Consider the following 27,051-nt stretch of genomic DNA (forward strand, 5'->3'; position numbering starts at 1 on the left):
ATGTTATTGAAATGAAATTTAGAACATCTGCTCTCTTCTCTACATCCTCTCCTGGGGAGCAAATTGTCTCCTTTAATTGCTAACATGACAGATACACCAGGCTCCTTAAAGATTGTTACGTATACCTCATTATGTACCTTCATTAAATGTGTTATATTTCTGTTGTACAAATTTGTCATATCTACATGCAATCATGACAACATAAACTGTATTGCTGTCATCTTCTTTTTATATGTGCAGTTTACTAGCACTATAAGAAACTTAAGACACTGAAGAAGAAATGAAATTACTAAATAATGTAAAGACCTCCCATACTAATGGATTGGCAATTCTAGTATTGTGAAAGTGCTTACCATTACAAAAAATCTATAGAGTTATTAAAATCCTCATTAAAATCCCATTGTAATTCTTCATAGAAATGGAAAACCCATGAGCACTCTTCTCATAAACAAACGTATAAAAACAACTCAGATGAATGTTGGCTGTGTTTTGTGTAGAATTTTTAACAATTTCTGAAATGGTCTTAAATAAACTTTGTCTATATTGTGTAATTTACACAAAGATGTGACTATTGTAAAACAGAAATATTTATTAACTCTGTATTGCAAAATTTTCCTTGACCAAAGTATTAAACAAGATCTTAAGGTAAGATGTTTTGTGACAATAAATAAGCACACCTATGTCATAAATATGTGAATTTACTCTTTAACAACTGAGAAAAATAATCTACATTTTAAAAAAACTGTTTCAGAGACTCATTGAGTAAAACTCTTGATCCACAAGCATTAGGGCCTGAGTTAAGATCCCTAGAATCCATATAAAGTCTAATGTGATAGTGCAAATCTGACATCTCAGTGTTACTAAGAGAAGAATTTTTAGATGTGAATGGGCTAGTAATCTGGGAAATCCATCAGTGAAAAACAAGATATCCTATTCTAAACAGATGAGAAAAGAGGACTAGCACACAAAATATGAGGCATAAAGACAAATTTGCACAATCAGAAGATCCTGCTGATCAACGTTTTCTTCAGGGCAACTTTAATATCTTTGTTCCTCAAGCTGTAGATTAAAGGATTCATCATGGGAACCACATTGGTGTAAAAGACAGAATATATTTTCCCTTCATTCATAGATCCATCTGTGGAGGGTTTGAAATACACAAATGCACCTGATCCAAAGAACAGAGAAACAGCAAGAATGTGGGAGCTGCAGGTACCAAAGGCTTTGGACCTGCCCTCAGACGAACTGATGTGGAAGATGCTGGAAAGAATGAAACCATAGGAGATAAAGACAGTTGAAGTAGGAACAATGATGTTGATGCTCACAACCACAAAAATCACAATCTCATTGACATATATGCTCGAGCAAGAGAGTTGGAGCAAAGGAGGAATATCACAGAAGTAGTGGTTGATGGTGTTGGCATCACAGAAGGTCAGTCTCAGCATGCATGAAGTGTGAGTCACAGCAGTAGAAAATGAGATAAAGTAGGAACCAAGCATAAGGTTCAAACACAGTTTAGGAGACATGACAACATTATACAACAGTGGATTGCAGATGGCCATGTAGCGATCATAGGCCATTGAAGTTAACACATAGCACTCAGAAACAGCAAAGAAGATAAAGAAATAGAGTTGGGTCATACATTCTGAGTATGTAATTACATTTTTCCTTAATATAAAGTTCATAAGCATTTGGGGAGTGAATACAGAACAATAGCAAATGTCTATAAAGGATAAGTTAAACAGAAAAAAATACATAGGGGTATGGAGGTGAGAATTCAGCACAGTTAGAATTATCAAACAGAAATTTCCCAATGCAGTGACAAGATACATTCCTAGGAAGAGAAAGAACAAGGGCATTTGAAGTTCAGGTTCTTCTGTTAGTCCTACCAGAATGAATTCAGTCACCAAAGAGAAATTTGCTGAGTTCATTCTTCTCTCAGGGAATCTGTGGACATGGAAAATAGAGCTGTATTAGAGGATGATCTATACTATTCATGAGTCCTTCCCACCTGTGAGGTCTATGTTGGAAATTTTTCTTCTAGTTCAGACTAATACAGATTCAACTTGTTCTGTCAGACATGGATTACTTAGTATGTTTTCCAATGGTACCACATTTTAGTATTATTTATGAAAAATTTAAAGAATACACTAAGACTGATTCAACCCTCTCCTATCTCCTGTCTTTATATACTGCAATCTGAAGAACAATAAACATAGAAGCAGATTCATGTATGCTACACTGCTGGTTGCTGTTGAAGTTCCAACTTTGCTGTGGTATGAATAAAAAACTAAAAGAAAAAGAGAGAGGCAAGGAGAGAATGTTTCCTGTCCCCTTTGTCACAGAGTCATGGCTCTGGAAAACTTGAATTCTGACCATGCAGGAGAACCCCAGTAGAGATAATGCAGCTCCAGTAACAACTGACACCTCCTACCATTCTCTGATCTCCCTGAATCCTTTCTTTTGCTGGCTTTACTTTAGTCTCACTTGACAAATGAAAAGGGAGATACTTGTTCAAGTCCATAATATATTAAGAAATGCTTAAAGGATATGAAATTGAAATGGAGGGAAGATAGGGAGAATCTCCAAAGAGTTGAAGAGAAGAAACTGTTATCAGGATAACTTATGTGGCAAAAAAATCTATTTTTGACAAAATAAAAATGAAAGACAAATATTTAGTTTAAAAAGGAGAGAAAGGAAGTAAAAGAAAGAATGAACAAAAGAAAAATAAAGAAAGACTGTTTGCATGCTTTAAATTCAGAAACTCACAATTTTTATTCCACATTTTGGAAATCGCTTACTTTCCCATTTATCCTTGCTCATGGGTATAAATATCCCATATTCAAAGGTTTTAGATCTTTCCATTCAAAGAAGATAGACCCAAGACTTAATTTTCCTGGACACATTTCCAAATTGCAAAACTTTATTTCTCATTAAAGCTTTGAGTCTTTTCTGAAAGCAAGAAAGAATGAAAGAGAGGAAGTAATCTCAGGATATGCGTGACTATAAGAAGCACAGAACAATGTCTAGACTCTTTGTCAGAGGAAAACAAATAAATCAAAGAAGGAGCTGAGGATAGGGAATTACACTCTGGATCACGATCCTAATTTCCTGAGGGACCCACAATTACACGCATCCTTTTCATTCACTCTAGAGAACATGTATCCTTCAGTGTTGATAGAGAGATAGCCCTTTGCCTTCCCAATTATTTTGAGATCTGATGGGAAATCTAAGTTTGAGTTTCTTTCTCTCCTACTTCTGTAGTAAAGTGAGAATTAACCACAGGTCCCACTCCTGACTAAATTCTGTGTCTGAAAATTGTTGAGTGTTTATTGAGTCATCTCCAGTGCTGAACTACCATAAACATCACAGATGCTATTTAGAAAATACTCTCCTGAACAAATATGATACTAGGAGACCTGCTCACATGGAAAGTGGTAAAGAGACTGCCTTGGCCCCTTGATAGGACAGAAAATTAGGTAGGCGGAGTAAACAGAACAGAATGCTGGGAAGAGGGCTACGAGGCAGACGCCATGGAGCCAGCCACCAGGTCAGACATGCTGAATCTTTCCCGGTAAGTCACACCTCATGGTGTGATACAGATTATTAGAAATGGGTTAATCAAGATGTGAGAGTTAGCCAGTAACTAACTCTGTAGAGATAATGGACCAGGCAGTATTTAAATGAATACAACTTATGTGTTATTATTTCTGGGGCTAAGCTAGCCGTGCGGGAGCTGGGCAGGATGAAAAGCAGGCCTGCCCGCAGCCCCTCACTACAAAGTGGAGATCTCAAGGGGTCTCAACCCCTGACAAAGAACTAAGAACAATTAAAGCATTTTGGAAGTGATATAAATAGTCTGTTATAGGGAAGAAAAATGCTTAAGATGGTTTTCTAAAATCAAGGGGTCAGCAGTAAACTCATAAAAGGAAGTAAGTAACATTACTTGGACTGATTGATTATATTTAGGAATTAGGAATATATATATATATATATATATATATATATGTGTGTGTGTGTGTGTGTGTGTGTGTGTGTGTGTAACAACAATTAAGGAAATAAGAAACATTGAGTATATAGAGAGAGCAAGAAGGTGTGCATGGGAAGGGTTAGAAATGGGATGGGTTGGAGACTGGGAAGGATATTGAAAAAATATGCAATGATATTTTAAGTTTAAAAAAAGAAAAAAGATATTAGATAAATAAAAACTCTAAAATGCTTTAATAAAAAGAATAAAAATAAAATGTAAATGAATTATTTTTCCAGTTCACTTGTTTACTCCAAGCATCCACATGTTTACCAATTAACTACCTCCAAATTAACTAAATTAATTATCTCTTTTTTATTTTTATTGCTACATTTATGTAAAAATCTGTAAATTAGTCCAGTATCAGTAAGTCAAATACTATTTTTATGTCTGGTTGTTAATAGATTTTATAAATAAGAATAAAATTTTATATGTACATATGATATGAATGTATCATAAAAAAGAGGACTAATAAACACTGAGATATAGACATGAAAATGAGAAGTGAAGAGGTATGGTCAACGGTTTTATATGCAAATATTCCTATGTCATATTTTATTATTTACAGTAAATATATATGATGCCAATTTTAAAGGTTAATAATCTTCACCTCAAATTACTTATTAAATAGCATTACATTTAATATTCATACACAAAACTTCAATCACTTTTGTTCGATGTAAAACATCTAAGATATTTATAAATAAGCCTTTCAAGATTTGAAAAATACAGATTTGCAAGGTGTGTTTATTCTTTAGAAAGACTGCACACAGACATTATAGACTTAGAAACATATACAAAATAAATGAATTACAATATTTTGTAAATTACATCATACAATAATAAGTATAATAGTCAGGATACACAAGCTTTTGTATATTCTAAGATGAAGGACAATTTCTTACAGAACTGAAATAACATAAAACTATGGTGATGGAGGAGGGTCTTCTGTCTATTTGTTACTTTCATTGATTAATTAATAAAGAAACTGCTTGGCCTGATAGGTCAGAACATACATAGGTGGGTGGAGTAAACAGAACAGAATGCTGGGAAGAAGGCAATGAGGCAGATGCTATAGCTCTCCTCTCCAAGATGGACACAGGTTAAGATCCTTCCCGGTAAGCCACCACCTCGTGGTGCTACACACATTATAAAAAATGGGTTAATCAAGATGTGAGAGTTAGCCAATAAGAGGCTGAAACTAATGGGCCAGGTGGTGTTTAAAAGAATACAGTTTCCGTGTAATTATTTCGGGTGTAAGCTAGCTGGGATCCGGGCGGCGGGAATGCAGCCTGCTCCTTCCTTTTGGCGCCCAGCGTGGTAATGAACTCCACGTAAAACCTGAGAGGGCTTAAAAAAAAAAAAAAAAAAGGGAAAGAGAGTTTAACACAGCTTTTTGCTGTTTGCTAGGACATGCTGTAGAGAGATTTCCTGTTTCAGCAATAGCGGCAGAAAAAAAGCTGTGTCATTTTAAAACATGGCTTCCTGGGCTGTGCAGCCAGTGCAAACTCTGGCTTTAAAGCATTTCAATGGCTTTTATGGGACTAGATGTTTGTGTGCCCGCTCAGGATCGGGAAGAAAGTACTCTGAGACCATGCCAATGGAATGGATGAAGCCTGAGATGCCCTTCCGTTATGACTGTGAACTGTGTCTCATTATTTCTCGTGCCTCCGTACTGGTCCAGTTAGGGAAAATAGTTTCTATGTTGGGGCATATGGGCCCTGACACACAATAGCATCATTTCCAGTTAAATTTCTCAGAACATACCAATGTCGTGAAATAATGAAGGACTATATTTTGAAATAAGCAATTTTTCAGCCATATTGACAAATAGGGTGATGAGAAAAACAAGCAAAATAGGCCTATCTGAGACACAATGAAATTAAAACTTTTCAAAAACTAAATGAAAGAAATAGAAAAACATTGAGTATTTGGAACAAACACATATGTTAGTTGGATTTAGTATGTTGATTTGATGAGTTTTCTCACTGTAGGTTATTTCAGTGGAGAAAATTTAGGCAAGTACACACTTGCATAATATGCCCAAAAATATACACCACAAATATATCCAATTAATTTTCTGTATTTTAGAACAAAATTTTAGATGTGTATATAAATATTCAAAGACAGTTACTAATCAAGGAAAATGACTATAATATGCTGGGTGATAAAATCAACTCATGTTGTATGTATAGAATTATACCACTTTTTAAAATGGGTATACTAACATAAGAAAACTTTGAAAATATTAGTCACTTAGAAATATGTAGAATTATGCATAATTGTGTCTATTTTATGTATTTTTAAATGGTTTAAAATTATTTTATGTATGTATTAAATAACCTGATATACTTCCATTTCCTGGATAAAACATTCAATAAAAACAATATCAACCTAATAATTCCCCTAATAATAAAATAAATAATTTATTTATTTAATAACAAATTAAATAATGTTAATTTTAAAATGACAAATATACTTTAGTGTTTGAAGAGAGTGGGGAGTGCCACTCCATTTGGAGGTAAAATAGTAAATCACGCTGGTATTTAAGAAGTAGAAAGTGGAACAAAATTACACAATATATGTGAGGAAGTCTGGGTTTGTGAAGAAAGTTTCAGTGAGGCTAAAGTCATTAAAATCCAGGAAAAAGAAAATTGGTACATTTAAATCATCATAACTTTGTATTCCTAGGGCTTATTTTTCCATTTTTATATTCATATGTCTGTCTATTACACAGGTTCTTCTAAATATTTCATGTACATTTCAAACTCAGTATGTCTTAAACATCCATTCAATTTACATCCTCTGACCAGTGTTCAAGAGTTCCCAGCTTCTGTCTTCTTTCATTTCCTGGAATGACTTAACAGACACCATTTGTCATACATGGAAATCTTAATAACACCATACCTAGGACTGATGATGTTCACCACGTATCTGGATAAACTAAAGTTTTATTGGTTTGTCTTCTGTAGTCTCTTGACATTTCATCCACTGCCCATTTTTGATGTCTTGTGCTGCTCTGTTACATAGGCTGCTCTCCAAAAATCTGGCTCAAATATTCTTGCCAAAAGCATCCCATGTTTTGGGACAACAATCACATAGCCCTACACCTTGAACTGATTTTTATATAAAAACCATATAACAGCATTTCTAACTTCCACATATAAATATTCAGTTATTTCTACCCTGTTATATGTTATAGGGTAAAATAAACATCCTTATTTTGTTCTTGATTGTTCTTGATTTGTAAAAACTGTGAGTTCTTTGTAGATGTGTAGGTTTATTTCAGGACTCTACCTTGATTTATTAACATATGGAAATCTTTGTAGTATTATGGTTTTTTAATGTATATTAAACCTAGGAATATGCTGTCTCAACTTTTTATCCAGAAGTTTCTGTCCTACTTGGTTCCACACTCATTCAGTCCCAAAGAAATACACAAAGGTTTATGTTAACTATAAACTGTTTGGCCTATTGTTCAGGCTTGTTACTAACTAACTCTTACAACTTAAATTAACCCATAATTTTTATCTATATTTAGCCATGTGGTTTGGTACCTTTTCTCAGTATGGCATTCTCATCTTACTTCCTCTGAGTCTGGCTGATGACTGTATCTCTCTCTGCCTTTCCTCCTCCCAGATTCTTCTTGTCTGGTTGTTCCACCAATACATCCTACCTGTCTACTGACCAATCAGTGTTTTATTAAGCCAATTTAGTAATTTGTAGTTTGTAAAAAGTGCCACTAAGACTTCAATAGGAATTTAATTAAATATGTAAAGTATTTTATTAATACTTTTTTGAACTATAAACATGGATTACCCTGCAATTATTTGTAAGTCACCTTCATTTACTTTCAATAATGATTTGAGCCTTTTATTTCTTTTGTTAAATTTATTTCTATTTTTAATGTTATTATAAAGAAATTTTTAATTTTAATTTTTATATGTTGTCATGGTTTGAAATAAATGGTCCTCAAATGGAGTGGCACTGTTAGAAAGGGTGGCCTCGTAGGAGTATGTGTGGTATTGTTGGAGGAAGTATACCACTGTGGAGATGGGATTTGACATCTCACATATGCTCAAAATGCAATTCAGTATCTGAGATTACTTTCTATGACCAGTACATCAGTACTAGATGGTAGAACTCTCAGTTACCTCACCAGCACCATGTTTGCCTGTGTGCACCATGCTCTACTGTGTTGAAATGGACTAAACCTCTGAAAATGTGAAGCACACCATTAAGTATTTTCCCTTCCTAAGTGTTCCTGTGATCATGCTGTCTCTTCACAGCATTAGAAACCCTAACTAAGACGTATGTGTTGATAATGTCTAAATGCAATTCTTTTTTGTTGTTTGATTTTGTGTTCTGAAATGTCACTGAATTTCTTTGCCATTTTTAGCATCTTTTTCAGTTCTGCCTTTAAGACTGTGTAGACTTAATATCATTTTATTTGCAGAGACAATTTAACTTTTTGTTCCCTTCAATTTAATTAGAGCTCATGATTGATGCCTTTAATTTACTTTCCTGGGATACATGTCAGGGCTAGAACTCCCAGCTTTGTCAGGAACAGAAGTTTAGGAGTGAGAATCCTTTTCTTCTTGTTCCCTCTACCTCTCCACAACCATGGCTTCCAGGCTTCCTGTATATGATCTTTATTAGGATGAGAAATTTTTCACTTATAACTAATTTGTTGTGTGTCTTTATTATAAGAAGAGGCTTCATTTAGCTAATTACCCTTTTTACATCGATCAAGATGGCCAGAAAGTTTTGTAATTCCTTGTGTTAATACAGGTGAATATATTTAATGATTTGTTGATAACAAACCATGTTGACTGAGGTTTTTGTACTGCCTGGTTCCTGCAGTCATTAGTCCCAAAGAAGTCACACAGAGGTCTACATTAATTATAAACTGATGGGTCTAGTATCTCAGCCTTCTTATTAACGCTTATAACTTATTTTCGCCCACAATTCTTGTCTGTGTTAGCCACGTGGCTTGGTACCTTTTTTGGCGAGGCAATCACATCTTGTGTCCTCTGTATCTGGGTCACGACTGGAGACTGAGCTTCCCTTTTCCCAAAGTTCTTCTGTTCTTATTGCCCTGCCTCTAATTCCTGCTTGGTTTCCCTGCCTCTACATCCTGCCTGGCTACTGGCCAATCAGCATTTTATTAAATATAATACAAGTGAGAGGGTACAGACCATTGTCCCACAGCAAAACCAATCTTATATTCTGTGGAGGGCTGCAACCACATTCTCCATTACTTTAAGGGGCAGAGGTAGTTGACCTCTGTGACTTCAGGGTGTGGCAGTACACACCTTTAATCCCAACACAAGGGAGGCAGAGGTAGATTAACCTCTGACTTCAAGGGGCAGAGGCAGATTGACCTCTGTGACCTCAAGGTGTGGTAGTACACGCCTTTAATCCCTATGACTGGGAGGCAGAGACAGATCTCTGTGAGTTCAAGGTGTTGTAGCACACGCCTTTAATAACTTTCCACTGCTGCTGTCCCTGCCTACTCCCGAGGCGTCATCTGGGTTGATGGGCAGCGGACCAATCCAAGAGTGACACGTCCGAAGCGAGGACTGTTTCCTATATAAGGGACGGGTTCCCCTCATTCTGGGTTTCCGCTTTGGAAGCTTATGCTCTCTCTCTCTCAAGACGCATTAAAGCTTTTCTGCAGAAGGATCCTAAGTGTGCCGCGTCGTTCTTGCTGGCGAGATGGTAGCGCGGGACAATATTCTATAAATTAAATTGATAATCATATTTAAACCATTTATACAGTTTTGAATAATCTGCTAATATTGTTTATAACCACTGTGTGTGATCATAGTGATAATGGTATATATAGATAGAGATATATCTATTATATATTGACTTAAGGATTGCAAAAGTTATATTCTTTAAATTTAATTTCTTTAGTTCAAATGGTCAGGCAATTAGTCATGTATTATAATTGCTCCTTGACCTGGCCATCCATGTTAACTCTTCAATATTAATTGCTTTTTTACTTTTCTGTTTATTTTCATGGACTACATTCTAGACACATATAGTTGACAATCAAATCTCTTTGTAATAATGGTTAAAGACATTCACAATGTATAAGTGTATCTATTAGTACTAAGTTACATGTTTAAAATGCAAACAAACCTCAAACTAACTGGTTGAAATGAATGTGTGTGTTGGGAGATTGCCCAGTCTGTAAAATACTTGTTGCATAACATGAGCACCTATGTTATGTACCCAACAGGTAGTTATAATCTCTGTGCTGGGCATGCAGTGAGAGTATATATCCTGTGGCTAGTTGGCAACCATGGGATTCAGTGAGATGCTTTCTCAAAAAGAAAAAAAGGAGGCAGTTTGAATCGCGGTCCGACGGAGGAGTGGGCGCCGGGATCTCGCTGCGCGTCCGCCTGGCCTCGACTCTTTCTCGCTTATCCGATCTTCATCACGGTCCGAGATGGCTGGCGGTAAGGCTGGAAAAGACTCCGGAAAGGCCAAGACAAAGGCGGTTTCCCACTCGCAGCGAGCCGGCTTACTATTCACCAACACCTGAAATCTAGGACAACCAGCCACGGACATGTGGGCGCCACCGCCGCTGTGTACAGCGGAGCCATCCTGGAGTACCTCACTGCAGAGGTACTAGAGTTGGCAGAAAATGCATCAAAAGATTTAAAGGTAAAGCGCATCACCCCACGTCACTTGCAGCTCGCTATTCGTGGAGATGAAGAATTGGACTCTGATCAAGGCTACAATTGCTGGTGGTGGTGTCATCCCGCACATCCATAAGTCTCTGATTGGGAAGAAGGGACAACAGAAGACCGTCTAAGGATGCCTGGATTTCTTACTATCTCAGGACTCTTGTTCTTAACAGCTGTCCAGTGTCAGTGATTCCAGTGGACTGATCTCTGTGAAAAACACAATTTTGCCTTTTGTAATTCTATTTGAGCAAGTTGGAGGCTTAGTTAGCCTTCCAAACCAACCAAATTTCTGCATTCGAGTCTTAACCATATTTAAGTGTTACTGTGCCTTCAAAGAAGCTATCGATTCTGAAGTAGTGGGTTTTGATTGAGTTAACTGTTTTTAAAAAACTTGTTTGGATTTAAATTGTGATGCAGAAGTTATAGTAATAAACATTTGGTTTTGTACAGACATTATTTCCACTCTGGTGGATAAGCTCAATAAAGGTCATATCCCAAACTAGTTTTAAACCTGCTTAAAAAAAAAAAGAAAAAAAGGAAAGAAAAGAGGAGAATAACTGAGGAAAGCAACATGTGTCAGTATCTACCCTTTAAATACAGGAATATATATTTGTGCAAATGCAAACACACAAGAGATACGAATGTTCACTTGTCCTTCATGTATACTTCTCAAGGGAAGCAATCTGGCATGGGTGTGGGAGATTTGTAAAATAATGTTTCAGGAGAAACAAGTTCTTTCCTGTCACATGCACTATCATTGAAAATGTAGCCTTTATCTTAGCCCAAACAGACACTCAAGCACTGGCAATGATACTTCAAGCAGAATAATGAATAAAAGAGGAAATTAGACTGTGGTGCTATCACACAGCATGTCTACCTCTGTCTCTTTAGCTAGACTTTTGGCAAGAGAACATGGTGTCAAAAGGACTCTTCAAAACTAGCTATTTTTCAGGCATCATTGTACACTTGGATAATCCCAGCACTAAGAGAATGAATGATAGAGGGTTGGTGCAAGTTTGAAACCAGCCTGAGTGGTACAGTGGGTTCTAGTTTGGGGTACTTAGTGAAAGTCTGTAAATAAAATTGAGTCTCATCTCAAATGTATTCGCCAAGGTCTGAGGTCATTACCATTGACAGCAGTTTCTTTTCTGGTGTAGAGATTCTCTAGGATCTTTATATTGCAATTTAAGCTAGATGATATCAATTTGTTTATTAGAACGTTTACTTTGTTGTAGTGTTTTGAACCAGTTTCATTTAAAGCAACAAAATATTTACAATGCTGGGGATTCTCAAGAATTCAGTATCTGCTTCCCTTTTGATATGCAATCATCCCCTCATGTGATTCTAGCCTCTTAAATTCCTTGGAAATTCTACCTGAAAACTTGTACCCCATGGAGTTAACAGAAAATAACTGTATTTACCCTATTCCTAATTAGCAGTTATTTTTCTTCATGTGGCTTTTATTAACAAGAAAACAAATCTCTTGAGTTCCTACCAGGAAAGAAGTTAATTCACTCTTCCGATCATGAGAATAAAACCATCACCAGCCTTTCTTTTTACTGTATATGAACCTCCTAACACCTCACATCAGAGTGTGGAAATTCTGATTCAGTAAAATTGCTACAAATAACTTTATGATCCTAATGAGTAGCGTGTAAACACATAACATTATAACTTAAAGCTTTATTTTATGTACTTGCTGCTTTTTAACATATTGTAATAATATGTTAAACACTTTGTCACTGTGAATTTTACTGCTGATGATTATTGCCAGAGCAAAAACAATTACTTTTCTCCTGATGAGTCTGAACTCCTTTTGCATTTGCATTGTCATGGTAGTAGCAGTATAGTTCCAGACAGGTAATACAGTGGATTCCCTGATAATGTGTGGAGTTCAGATAATTGATCTAACAATCTGGGTATTTTCTTCATACGTCAAACAGAAGTTCTGTTGTATGCTACATCACAAGAGTGCCATGAAGATAAAATAAGTTTCTACAACGTGAACGAACAATAAATCTTAACTATTTTATGTCCTTTCCCTGTGTTATTTTGCCTTTACTAACTGAATATTTTAAATTATTTGTTTATTTCCCAATTTAGCTCATCTGAGTCTTATTTTTTATTTTAGATACTCTGAGTCTATCTGCTATCTTGAAAAAATTGTGCTATTGCAGAGCAGGCCTGTTTTCTAAATAATGATTTACTATAATTCCTCATTTTGATAAAAGTATTGTGTGTTCGTGTGTGTATGTGTGTGTGTGAACATTTATGCATTGGTGCAGGTATGCATGGGGTGCTCATGTAAATGTGTTTGCATTTATCTGGAAGATTAATGCAAGCTTCAGGTGTTAACCCTTAAGTAACCTCGCATTTTGAAATAGACTTTCTCATTAGCTGGGACTCTCTAAGCAGGCTAGTGGTTGTTCAGAGAGTCTTAGGGACTTACTTTCTGCCTCCTACCTTCTACTGAGATTACCAATACAGACAGTCCTGACCACATTTTTCTAAGAATTTCTAGGACTTGATCTCAGGTCCTCATGTTGCAATGTGCTCTGGGGTAGTTCAGAGATTTCCCCAGTCTGACCATGAATAAATTTAACAAAGAGGCTTTTATTTATATATAGGTGGAGTCCTACACCTGGGACTTGGAATTCTAAACTGCAGCCACCAGACACCTCAGTCAGGATCTTTATAAGGCAAAGAACACAAAGATAAGGGGCTTTAAGAGGAATGTGCAAAATCCTCTAAGATGTAACATCCCTCCAAAGATTTGGAGGGATGGGCAATGAGATGGGCAATGTTCTCATGAGATTGAATCATTGACTAGATCAGATGAAAAAGTCTTAAAGAAAGAAGGAAAATGGGGAGTTGAGAAGTCTCAGTGGTTAAGAGTTCTGGCTGGTCTACCTGAGAGCCTGGCTTTGATTACCAACAGCACACAGATGCCCTTAATTGTCTGTAATACCAATTCTAGGGCATCTGACATCTCTCACTGTTTTCCTGGGGCATTGCACGCATGTGGGGCACAGACATACATGCAGGAAAATCACCACACAATAATATACATGAATAAAAATTAAAAATGGTAAAAGTATATGAAGATCAAGAGAAGTATTGTACAGAAAGATAATAAAGGAGACAGACTAAACTGACAGAGAAGTAGGGGAAATATAAATCTAAAACCAAAACAAAACACCCAAAGTGTACGGATGGTAGACGGGGGTGGGGTGGGGGGAGAAGAGAGCAGCAGTGGAAAGGTTGCCATACCTCCCTCCTACTCTGCGTGCTCAGGGCTGCGAAGTCTTATTCAGGGCAGTGTGAATCCCACAGGCGCGAAGCATCATAGGCAAGAAGCATCTTGGAAAGCCTGCCTAGCAGGAGCCATGACTAAATAAGGGGCAAGATAAGAGGACTCTTCTTCCCAGCGGACACGGACCAGCTTGTCATCAATGACGCCAGTGACCTTGTTAACTGTGCATCATTCTGATGCACTTCAAGAAAAATTTCACTTTCCCAATACAATGTGAATCCCACGGTAATTGACTAAACCAACTAAATAAGACTGCAGTCTCTGTCTGAAGATGTGTGTGCATTTTCCCAAGTTGAACTACATCAGAAGGAAACTTTATAATCTAAGAAATCGCTAAAATTTTTCATGCAGCTGTGGAAATTATCGCAGCCACTATCATCCGATGCCAGGAATTTCTACACATCCCTGTTGGTGTCTCCAAAGGCCCACTGGTCATTCAAAACTATATTGTTCAACCTTCACATCTTTTCAATTTCTCTTGCTATTGATTTCTAGTTTTATTGCACTATTATTTGAGAAGGTACAAGTAATTACACTGGTTCTTTTGTCTTCCTTCCTTTTTTATTTTATTTTATTTTATTTTATTTTATTTTATTTTTTGAGACAATTATCTCTGTCTCAAAGCCCCAAGCCATGTGACCCAAGCCGTCCTGGAACTTCTTCTATAGATCAGGCTGAACTCAAACTCACAAAAATCCACCTGCCTCTCCCTCTTAAGTCCTGGGATTATAGGTGTGCACCACCACTGCCCGGATGTTTTGTATTTCTTTAAAAATTATTATTTTATTTTATGTGTTTAATTGCTTTTATTATACAAGTCTTTGCTGCACATGCATACAATGCTCACAGAGGCCAGAAGAGGGCAGTGGAACCCCTGGAACTGGAGTTACAGATGGTTGTGAATCACCCTGTAGTTCCTGGGACTCAATCAAGCCAGGGTCCTCTGGAATAGCAGCCCTGCTCTTAACCTTTGGGCAATGTCTCCAGCCTAGCCTCTCATCTCTAATGTTATTAATTTTGTCCTTTTCTCTCCACCATTTCAATACTTTGGCTACAAATTTGTCAGTCTTGTTGATTATTCACAAAGAACCAATTCTTTTTTTTAAAAATTGTTTTTATTTAGCTGTAAATTTTCTCCACTTCCCTTCCTTCCTCCCCTTTCCTCTTCTACCCTCTCCCATGGGACCCCATGCTCCCAATTTCCTCAGGAGATCTTGTCTTTTTCACCATCCTATGTAGATCCATGTATGTCTCTATTAGGGTTCTCTCTGTTGTCTGGGTTCTCTGAGGTTGTGACCTGTAGGCTGGTTTTCCTTGCTTTATGTCTAAATATCACTTATGAGTGAGTACATATTATATTTGTCTTTCTTGGTCTGGGTTACCTCAGTCAACATTTTTTTCTAGATCCATGCATTTGCCTGCAAATTTCAAGATGTCATTTGTTTTTACTGCTGTGTAGTACTCCATTGTGTAAATGTGTCACATTTTCTTTACCCATTCTTTGGTTGAGGGTCATCTAGGTTGTTTCCAGGTTCTTGATATTACAATTCTGCTGTGAATGTAGTTGAGCACATGTCTGTCTTTCTGGTATGATTGAGTGTCTTTTGGGTATATACCCAACAGCAGTATTGCTGGGTCTTGAGGTAGACTGTTTCCTAATTTTCTGAGAAATTGCCATAGTGATTTCCAAAATGGATAAACAAGTTTGCACTCTCACCTGCAATGGAGGAGCATTCCCCTTACCCCACATTATCTCCAGTATAAGCTGTCATCAGTGTTTTTGATCTTGGTCCTTCTGACAGGAGTAATATGGAATCTCAGAGTTGTTTTGATTTGCATGTCTCTGATGGCTAAAGATGTTGGGCATTTCCTTAAGTGTCTTTCAGTCCTTTAAGATTTGTCTGTTGAGAGTCTCTGTTTTGGTCTGTATCCCATTTTTTAAAAATTAGATTATTTGTTCTTTTGTTGTCAAGCTTTCTGAGTTCTTTGTATATTTTGGAGATCAGTGCTCTGTTCAGTGTGGGGTTAGTAAAACTCTTTTCCCAATTTGTAGGCTGATGTTTTGTCTTATTGACCATGTCCTTGTTTTACAAAAGTGTCTCAGTTTCAGGAGGTCCCATTTATTAATTAAATAAAGGTTGCTGTCCTTCCACCTGAAAAGAAGCCTCTATGTCTCAAACCCACCACCCTGCCACCCCGCATGTCTAGGCATTCAGGTTGTGCTGGCACGGCAGAGAGGAAGGTTTTCTTGAAAGAATGTGAGTTATCACCACAAGCGGAGGCAAAAAGACTAACTCCCTGCATCATCACAAAATATCTGAGATCTAAGCAGACCACAGTTATAAATATGTGGAAAGCCCCAAAGTGGTTGGAGTGGCCAGTCACTATCAGGCATTGCTCCTGCAGATAATATAGGAGGATATTGTCCTGTGGATGTATTTCAGAAGGATTGACCCTCAGAAAGTTGTCAAGGGCAGTGGGCAGACAAACATCCTTGAAATTGTAAAATCCATTCAGGGCAGACACCCTAACCCTCCACGAAAATTGTAAGATCTTTTTGGACCTCTGGCTAGAACTACTGTGTACCTCTGGTTAGCCGAGAACTAGATAAATAGTGTAGGCTGACCTCATACAGATCTGACAGTCTCTGCCTCCCAAGTGCTAGGATTAAAGATGTGTACCACAACACCCAGCTAAACTGCTGGTTTTATTTCCCTGGCCCTGACACTGGGTGTGTATGTCTGCAGGCCAGAAGGGGCACCAGACCTCATTACAGATGGTTGTGAGTCATTATGTCGTTCCCAGGAATTGAACCCAGGACCTTTGGAAGAGCAGGCAATGCTCTTGACCACTGAGCCATCTCTCCAGCCCCTTCTTTCTGCTGCCAGAAGAGGGCACCAGACCTCATTACAGATGGTTGTGATCCATTATGTGGTTGCCAGAAATTGAACTCAGGATCTTTGGAAGAGCAGGCAATGCTCTTGACCATTGAACCATCTCTCCAGCCACCTTTTCCACTTTTTTAACTAAACCAGGTTTCCTTGACATGGTGTGTGGGTCCCATCTGCATTCTTCTAACATGTGGAGCACAGAGGTCTCCATGGGCCTATTGGCCGTTAGTGTACCTCATAGAGGAGGTCTAGATAGATTGTTTCTCAGGCTTTAAATTGGATTAGCCTTTCGCTGGTGTTTGTAGTCCCTTATATGTCTTGGATGTGAGTTCTTCATCAGGCACATGAACGCGCCAGTATTTTCTTCTTCTACAAAGAATCTTGCCTTGCTCTTCTTGGCAGTGTCTGAAGCACGCTGCATGATGATGGAGCTGTTAGGCTTTAATGTCCTAACACAATGTCTTGTCTGATCCAGTCACAACGGCGTTTGCCCATGTCCTTTTCTTAGAATTTGCGCGTCTCATTTCATACTTTTAGTGTTGCATTCTGAGTGAATTTTATTGGTGGTGTTTCATAGTCACCAGCACTTGTTTTTTTTTCACATGTGGATATCAAATTGCCACAGAATCATTTCTTGTTGGAAAAAAATTGTCCTGGAATTAGCTCTTATAGACAAGGCTTGCCTCAAACTCACTGAGATCTGCCCGCCTCTGAGTGCTGGGATTAAAGGCGTGCACCACCACAGCTAAAACTATTGTTCTTAAGAATGATTTTGAATCCGCCAGCAATCCCAGCTTCCATCCAGAGGGCCATCCGAGAGGTGAGTTTGCTTTGGGCCTGCGGCAGGGGCCCTCCGAGGAGGAGCTCGGACTTTCCCCGACCCCATAGACTCCCAGGTCACCCTGCAGTGCTGGCTCCACCCTGCTAAGCTCTACCACCTGCCATCCCAGCTTCCATCCAGGTACAAATTCCTATATTTCTCCCCTCCCACTGGGGCCATAAAATTTCCCCAGCTCAGCTGCCTTGCACGCTGGGCCTGCTCCGTAGGCGCATCCCAGAAAGAGGGAGTGTCTGTGCTTCAATAGCCTGCCTGAGGAAAGGTTGGCATTCTATCAGTAAATTCCCTGCTCAACAAGGGAACCTGACCCGTTACCAGAAGTTCCAATAGAGAGCATTTGAACGAAGAGATGGGCAGACACCAAGGCAAGACCTCCTCCAACAATCTGAAAAACAACATGAAAACACCAGATCTCAATGACCCTACAATAGAAGGACTTGAACACTCTAACCCAGAAGAAGTGGAAAAAAGTGCCATTATGAAAGCAATAGAGTCCCTTAAACAGGATATGAATAACTCCCTTAAAGAATTGGATGAGAAGTATAACAAAAAGTTTGAAGAAATGAGTATAGAAATGGATGAGAAATATAACAAAAAGTTTGAAGAAATAAGTAAATCCGTGAATGATACCCTGAGAAACCAAGAAAAAACAATCAAACAGGTAAAGGAAACAGTCCAAGAATTGAAAACTGAAATGGAGGCACTGAAGAAAACACAAACCGAGAACTGGCTGGATATGGAAAACCTAGGTAAACGAACGGAGACTACAGAATCAAGCATAACCAATAGAATACAAGAGATAGAAGAACGAATCTCAGATTCTGAAGATACCATAGAGAAAATAAAAGCTCTGGTCAAAGAAAATGGCAAATCCAACAAATTCTCTTCACAAAACATTCAGGAAATCTGGGACACAATAAAAAAACCAAATCTAAGAATAATAGGAATTGAAGAAGGAGAAGAACTGCAGATCAAAGGCCCAGAAAATATATTTAACAAAATTATAGAAGAAAACTTTCCCAATCTAAAGAACGATAATCCTAGGAAGGTTCAAGAAGCATACAGAACACCGAATAGACTGGATCAAAAAAAAAGTCCCCTCACCATATAATAATCAAAACACAAAACATACAGATTAAAGAAAGAATATTAAGAGCTGCAAAGGAAAAAGGTCAAGTGACTTATAAAGGTAAACCTATCAGGCTTACACCAGACTTCTCTATGGAAACCATGAAAGCCAGAAGATCCTGGATAGAGGTACTGCAGAAACTAAGAGACCATGGATGCAAACCCAGACTACTATACCCAGCCAAGCTATCATTCACTATCAATGGAGAAAACAAAATATTCCAGGATAAAAATAAATTTAAACAATTCGTAGCCACAAATCCAGCCTTACTGAAAATAATAGAAGGAAAATCGCAACCCAAGGAATCCAACATTACCAACACTTCCTACAATAACTCAGACATCTAGCGACCCTTCACAACCACAACTCAAAGAAGAGAAACACACAAACTCTACTACACACACACAAAAAAAATAATAACCGGAGTCAACAACCACTGGTCATTAATATCACTTAATATCAATGAACTCAACTCACCTATAAAAAGGCACAGACTAAGAGACTTGATAAGAAAACAGGATCCAACATTCTGCTGTTTACAAGAAACACACCTCAAACACAAAGATAGACATCTACTCAGAGTAAAGGGGTGGGAAAAGGTTTTCCAAGCAAACGGACCTAAGAAACAAGCAGGTGTGGCCATTCTAATATCTAACAAAATTGACTTCAAACTAAAATCAATCAGAAGAGATGGAGATGGACATTTCATACTCATAACAGGAACAATTAATCAGGAGGAAGTCTCAATCCTGAATATCTATGCCCTAATATAAAAGCACCCACTTATGTAAAAGAAAAACTTTTAGAACTCAAGGCAGTCATCAAACCACACACACTAATAGTAGGAGACTTCAACACATCTCTCTCAGCAATGGACAGGTCAATCAGACAGAAACTCAACAGAGAAATTAGAGAATTAATAGAGGTAATGAATCAAATGGACTTAACAGATATCTATAGAACATTCCACCCAAATAGGAAAGAATATACCTTCTTCTCTGCAGCTCATGGAACCTTCTCGAAAAATGACCACATACTCGGTAACAAAGCAAACTTCCACAGATACAAAAAAATATTAGTAACCACCTGTGTCTTGTCGGATCACCACGGAATAAAGTTAGAATTCAATAACAATTCGAACACCAGAAAGCCTACAAACGCGTGGAAGTGGAACAGTCAACTACTGAATCATCCCTGGTTCAAGGAAGAAATAAAGAAAGAAATTAAAGTCTTCCTTGAATTTAATGAAATAAAGACACAACATACTCAAACCTATGGGACACAATGAAAGCAGTGCTAAGAGGAAAGTTCATAGCACTAAGTGCCCAATTAAAAAAAACGGAGAAAGCACATATTGGAGACTTAACAGCACACCTAAAAGCTCTGGAATAAAAAGAAGCAGACTCTTCTACTCCCAGGAGGAGTAGAAGATTGGAAATAATCAAACTGAGGGCTGAAATCAACAAAATAGAAACACAGAAAACAATCCAAAAAAATCAATGAAACAAAAAGTTGGTTCTTGGAGAAAATCAACAAGATTGACAAACCCCTAGCCAAACTAATCAAACGGCAGAGAGAGAACACTCAAATTAATAAGATCAGAAATGAAAAGGGGGACATAAAAACAGATACAGTGGAAATTCAGAGAATCATTAGATATTACTACGAAAGTTTATATGCCACAAAGTTGGAAAACGTAAAAGAAATGGATTGGTTTTTAGATAAATACCATTCACCAAAGTTAAATCAAGACCAGGTGAACAATCTAAATAGACCTGTTAGTCACGAAGAATTAGAAGCTGTTATCAAAAGCCTCCCCACCAAAAAAAGCCCAGGACCAGATGGTTTCAATGCAGAATTCTACCAGAACTTCCAGGAAGAGCTAATACCTATACTCCTTAATGTATTTCACAATATAGAAACAGAAGAATCATTGCCAAACTCTTTTTATGAAGCTATAGTTACCCTGATACCAAAACCACACAAAGACACAACCAAGAAAGAGAATTACAGACCAAACTCACTCATGAACATTGACGCTAAAATACTCAATAAAATACTGGTGAACTGAATCCAAGAATACATTAGAAAAATTATACATTATGATCAAGTGGGCTTCATCCCAGAGATGCAGGGCTGGTTCAACATACGCAAATCTATCAATGTAATCCATTATATAAATAAACTGAAAGAAAAAAAACCATATGATCATTTCATTGGATGCTGAAAAAGCATTTGACAAAATTCAACACCCATTTATGATAAAGGTGTTGGAGAGATTGGGGATACAATGATCATACCTAAATATAATAAAAGTATTATATAGTAAGCTGACAGCTAACATCAAATTGAATGGAGAGAAACTCAAAGCCATTCCACTAAAATCAGGAGCACGACAAGGCTGTCCACTCTCTCCATACCTCTTCAATATAGTGCTTGAAGTACTAGCAATAGCAATAAGACAACATAAGGGCACCAAGGGGATTCAAATTGGAAACCCCTTGGAAATTGGAATTCAAATTGGAAACCACCAACCCCTCATCAGACAAAGGTCTGATCTCCAAAATATACAAAGAACTCAAGAAACTAGACACTAAAACTCTAACTAACCCAATTAAAAAATGGGGTACTGAACTGAACAGAGAATTCACAACAGATGAACTCCGAATGGCCAAAAGGCACTTAAGGTCATGCTCAACCTCCTTAGCGATCAGGGAAATGCAAATCAAAACCACTTTGAGATATCATCTTATACCTGTCAGAATAGCCAAACTCAAAAACACCAATGATAGCCTATGATGGAGAGTTTGTGGAATGAGGGGAACACTCATCCATTGTTGGTGGGAATGTAAACTTGTGCAGCCACTGTGGAAATCAGTGTGGCGGTTTCTCAGGAAACTGGGAGTCAACTTCCCTCAGGAGCCAGCAATTCCACTCTTGGGAATATACCCAAGAGATGCCCTAACATACTACAAAAGCATTTGTTCAACTATGTTCACAGCAGCACTATTTGTAATAGCCAGAACCTGGAAACACCTAGGTGCTCCTCAATAGAAGAATGGTTAAAAAAGTTGTGGAACATATACACATTAGAGTTCTACTCAGCGGTAAAAAACAATGACATCTTGAATTTTGCATGCAAATGGATGGAAATAGAAAACGCTTTACTGAGTGAGGTAAGCCACACCCAAAAAGAGGAATATGGTATGTATTCACTCATATGTGGATTCTAACCATAATTAAAGGTCTTTGAGCCTATTATTCGTGATCCTAGAGAAGCTAAATAAGAAGGTGAACCTGATGAAAATCATGTAGCTATCCGCCTGGAGATTGGAAATAGACAAGAGTCCCAGGTAACCTCGGGTGCATGGGGGGGGTGGGAGGGTTGTTGGAAGGGGAGAGGGTTAGAGAGAAGGGAGTAGGGGAGGAATGGGGAAAGCTCGGTGGCCTGGGATGGGGGGGATGGAGGAAGGATGGATATGGGATCAGGGAAGAATATATTTCAACTAAGGGAGTCATTTTAGGGTTTACAGGAGACTTGATTATAAATGGGATCCCAGGTCCCAGGAGAGATCCCCAGATTGTTCTCTGGACAGAGGAGAGGGTGCCTGAAACGGCCTAGGCCCATAACCATACTGATGAATATTTTGCTTATCACCTTAGAACCTTCATCTGGCGATGGATGGAGTTAGAGACAGAGACCCACATCGGAACACTGGACTTAACTCCCTAGGTCCAAACGAGAAGCAGAAGGAAGGAGAACGTGAGCAAAGATGGCAAGACCAGAGAGAACCTTCATCCGACGTTGGTCGGCGATACGGACGGAGACTCACATTGGAGCACCGGATTGAGCCTCCAAAGGTCCAAATGAGGAGCAGAAGGATGAAGAAAATGAAAAAGGAAATGAGGACTGCGAGGGATGCGATCACCCACTGATACAAGGGGACGGATCTAATGAGAGTTTACCAAGGCCAGTTGAACTGGGACTGAACGAGGACGCGATCCAACCAGATTCTCTGAATGTGGCCGGATTCTCTGAATGTGGCTGGCCTGGAGTCTTTCTGAAAAGCCATTGACAATGACACTGGGACTTGTTTCCTCTGCATATACTGGATTTTTGGGATCCAGTCTGTCTGGACACTCACCTTCCTGGACCTGGAGGGAGGGGGGAGGAACTTGAACTTCCCACAGGGCAGGAAACCCTGACTGCTCTTAGGGATGGAGAGGGAGGAGGAGAGGGAGTGGGGGCAGTCGGAGGGTGTTGGGAGGAGGGGCTGAAATGGAAACTTTTATAATTTAATAAAATTACTTTCAAAAAAAAGAATGATTTTGAATCATTTTGTTGAGATTCAGTTGATCATAAACATGGGAGTTTACTTTGGGTCCCGCCAGCCAGGACCAAATCAAGTCGATTTCTCAGGTGAGAACTCTTTTCAGGAGTGTGTGGTTTATTGCCAGCTGTCTTCTGTAACAAGTTGCTGGGGTGGAAGCGATAACTTCATTCCGGTGTAGACCTTCTCCTTTTTAATTAATATTTATTGAGCTCTATATTTTTCTCTGTTCCCCTCCCTGCTTCTCCCCTCCTGCCTTCAACCCTCCCCAAAGGCTCCATGCTCCCAGTTTACTCAGGAGATCTTGTCTTTTTCTACTCTCTACTTCCCATATAGATTAGATCTATTTAAAGCTCTCTTAGTGTCCTCATTATTGCCTAAATTCTCTGGGATTGTGGTTGTAGACTGGCTTTCTTTGATTCATGTTTAAAAATCACCTATGAGTGAGTACATGTGATAACTGTCTTTCTGTGTCTGGGTTACCACACTCAAAATGATGTTTTCTAGCTCCATCCATTTTCCTGCAAAATTCAAGATGTCATTTCTTTCTGCTGTGTAGTACTCCATTGTGTAAATGTACCACATTTTCCTTATCCATTCTTCAGTAAAAGGACATTTAGGTTGATTCCAGGTTCTGGCTATGACAAACAATGCTGCTATGAACATAGTTGAGCGCATGTCCTTGTGGCACGGTTGAGCATCCTTTAGATATATACTCAAAACTGGAATTGCTGGGTCTTGAGGAAGGTTGTTTCCTAATTTTCTGAGAAATCACCAAAGTGATATCCAAAGAGACTGTACCAGCTTGCACTCCCACCTGGCCCTGGCCCTGGCCCTTGTTATGGTATGGTAAAGAGTCCTTTGGGCATATTGTCAGGAATTGCACAGCTGGGTCTTGTGGTAGACCGATTCCCAATTTTCTGAGAAACCACCATATTGATTTCCAAAGTGACTGTACAAGTTTACACTCCCTCCAGCATGAAGGAGTATTCCACATCCTCTCCAGCATAAGCTGTCAATTGTGTTTCTGATCTTAGCCATTCTGTCAGGTACAAGACAGAATCTTGAAGTCATTTTGATTTTCATTTCTCTCATGGTTATAGAGGTTAAACATTTCTCTAAGTGCTTCTCACTCATTTGAAATTCCTCTGTTAAGAATTCTCTGCTTATATCTCTACTCCATTGTTAATTGGATTATTTGGATTGTCAACGTCTAGTTTCTTGAGTTATTCATATATTTTGGATATCAGCACGTTGTCTGATGTGGGGTTGGTGGAAATCTTTTCCCATTATGAAGGCTGTTGCTTTGTCTGGTTGTTGGTGTCCTTTGCCTTATATGGAGCATATAGAACCTGAGCCAGCCATCTTCTGTAGCCTGGCAAGGCTTCCAGTGGCGGGATTGAGTCCAGCTACAAAACTTTTGACCTGCAATTTGTCCTGCCTGCAAGTGGTGTAAAACTTGTGGGAATAGCGAATAATTGCTAGTTCAAGTTGAGACCCATGTCATGAGAGGCAGTCCATATCTGATACTGTCTGGACTGTCAGGAACCAGAGATTGGATAACCCAGAGACACAGGAGAAAGAAAACTGCACTTTAGTGAAAAAAAATAACAAAACAATAATGAACAAAACAAAACAAAAACAGCAAACAAGCAAACAAACAACAAAAACCTGAAGTGGCAATGAAGGATTGTAGAAGCTGGAGTGGTCAAGGACAGCACAAGAAATAGCCCTCAGAGTCAACTACCCAAGGCTCATAGAGACAGAAACAACAAAGAACCTGTGTAGGTCTGACTTACATTCTTTGCATATGGGTTTGTTGTTGTATAACTTGGTGTTCTTGTAGAACTACTAACAGTGGGAGTGGGGGCTGTCTGTGAACTTTTTGCCTACTTTCTGAACCCCTTTCCTCTTTATTTGTTGCCTCAATGAATTTAATATGAGAGGATATGCTTGATATGCCATGTTTGGTTGATATCCTTAGGAGGCTTTATCTTTTATGAAGTGAAAGAAGAAGAATTGTATCTAAGGGAGAGCGGATGTCTGGGGAAAGGACTGGACATAGATGAGGGAGCGAAATCTGTGTTTGGGATGCAGTATACTAGAAAAAATACTAAATAAATAAATAAATCAAACAAATGAAAAACAATAAAAACCACACAATATAAGAAATGTTTGTATACCCAGTGAAAAACTGATGGAAAACAAGAAATTTCTCATTTACTAGTTGTTATCAATTGTAGATAGATTTTTAGTTAGGAATGGGGGCATGTGCATACCTCTCTCAGTATTGGAGTCTCATCCAGTACAAACCCATTAAGGCCCTGTGTATGCTGCCACAGTCTCTGAGTTCATATGCACATTGCTCCTACAGTGTTTAGAAGGACTTATTTAATTTGTGTTCTCCCATCTCTTCTTGTTCTTAAAAACCTTTCTACCTCCTCTTTTGTAGGGTTCTCTGATGCCTGGATGAATGGATTGATGGAAACAGGACAACGAGAGTGAATTGTTCCAAGGTCTTTCACTCATCGCAGCTTGTCCAGTTCTGAGCCCTGGTATTTATTCCTTGTTTAAGGATGCACATGGTACCCTATTGACCAAAAATTCATCTAATTCATCTCTATATAACTCATTCCTAGAACTGGAGGCTTCTTTGGCGGGAAATGTCCATTTGTGGCTCTTATCTGTAATATGGTGATTATGTTTAGACTTCCTTTAAACACATACACACACACACACACACACACACACACACACACACACACACACACACCAGAAATGGCCCTTAATTTTAGGTGTTCCTGTCCCTATTCCCTCTCTACCACTTATCCTCTTCCATTCCCTTCTATTCCAGTGCCCGCTCAGCTGTAACTAACCATACTGTTTACTTTTCATAGGGTGGTCCAATCTCTCTCCAGTCCATTACTACATGTCTAAACTCTGTGTTCATATGAATTGTGGACTGCTTATTGAATACTCAGCTCTAACACTGACATACAGTCAAATGTACTACACACCATTTTTTCTATTGGGGTACCAGTTACCTCAGGATAATCAGCAGTCTACAGAAAAGAAAATATTTTTACCAACTTCACATTCAATAGAGACCATATAGTCAAAATACATAAAGAACTCAAAAAAACCAAATCTGAACAAAAAGAAAACAATCTAATTAAAAAATGGAGTTCAACCTGTGAGGTGGTGGCATATGACTTTAATTCCAGTAACTGTAAGATAGTGTAGAGAGATTTCTGTGAGTTTGAGGCCAACCTGCTTTATGAAGTGAGTGCCAGGACAGCCAGGGCTACACAGAGAAAACCTGACATGAAAAACTAACAAACAAATAAAAAAGAAAGAAATAAACAAAAAAAATAGAAAAAAGGAAAAGGAAAAAAAGAGAGTGGAAATATAAACAGGGCATTCTGAAAACACAAAATATAAATGGCTGAGAGACAATTAAAGATATGTTCAACACCCTTAATCATCATAAAAATGCATATCAAAACTACTTTGAGATTTTAGCTTACACCTTTTAGAAAGGCCAGGATCAATCAAATGACAACTTGGAAAGCTGGGAATAGATCTACCTCAAGATGAAGCTACATAATTCTTGGGCATATACCCAAATGACTCTACATACCACTGCTCAAATATGGTCACTGTTGCTCTGTTCATAGTAGCCAGAAACTGAAAACAGACTAGATATCTGCCAATGAATGAATGAATGAAGACAGAAAATGTTTTGAAAACTCACAAAGGAATATTACTCAGATATTAATAAAATGAAATCTGCACATAAGTGAGTAGAGCTAGAAAATGTGATC

At 38.3% G+C, this 27,051-nt stretch overlaps 1 protein-coding gene and 1 pseudogene across 2 annotated transcripts; one reads left to right on the forward strand and one right to left on the reverse strand.

Moving 5' to 3' along the window:
* Positions 1-998: 998 nt before the first annotated feature.
* On the reverse strand, positions 999-5,765 carry LOC125388895 (olfactory receptor 8B3-like). 2 transcript variants are annotated; one of them, XM_085688537.1, is made up of 2 exons: positions 5,758-5,765; positions 999-1,932 (listed from the first exon to the last, which is right to left on the reverse strand). In XM_085688537.1, the coding sequence occupies exons 1-2, from the start codon at positions 5,763-5,765 to the stop codon at positions 999-1,001; spliced, it is 942 nt and encodes a 313-aa protein (XP_085544663.1). The 2 variants fall into 2 exon arrangements, with proteins under 2 accessions (XP_085544663.1, XP_048273204.1); XM_048417247.2 differs by lacking the exon at positions 5,758-5,765 and having other exon boundaries at positions 999-1,974.
* Positions 5,766-10,388: 4,623 nt separating this feature from the next.
* LOC125388666 (histone H2A.Z pseudogene) lies at positions 10,389-11,228 on the forward strand (annotated as a pseudogene).
* Positions 11,229-27,051: the final 15,823 nt, after the last annotated feature.

This window comes from Myodes glareolus, chromosome 4 (genome assembly GCF_982192425.1).
Source record: "Myodes glareolus chromosome 4, mMyoGla1.1, whole genome shotgun sequence".
Classification (NCBI taxonomy): domain Eukaryota; kingdom Metazoa; phylum Chordata; class Mammalia; order Rodentia; family Cricetidae; genus Myodes; species Myodes glareolus.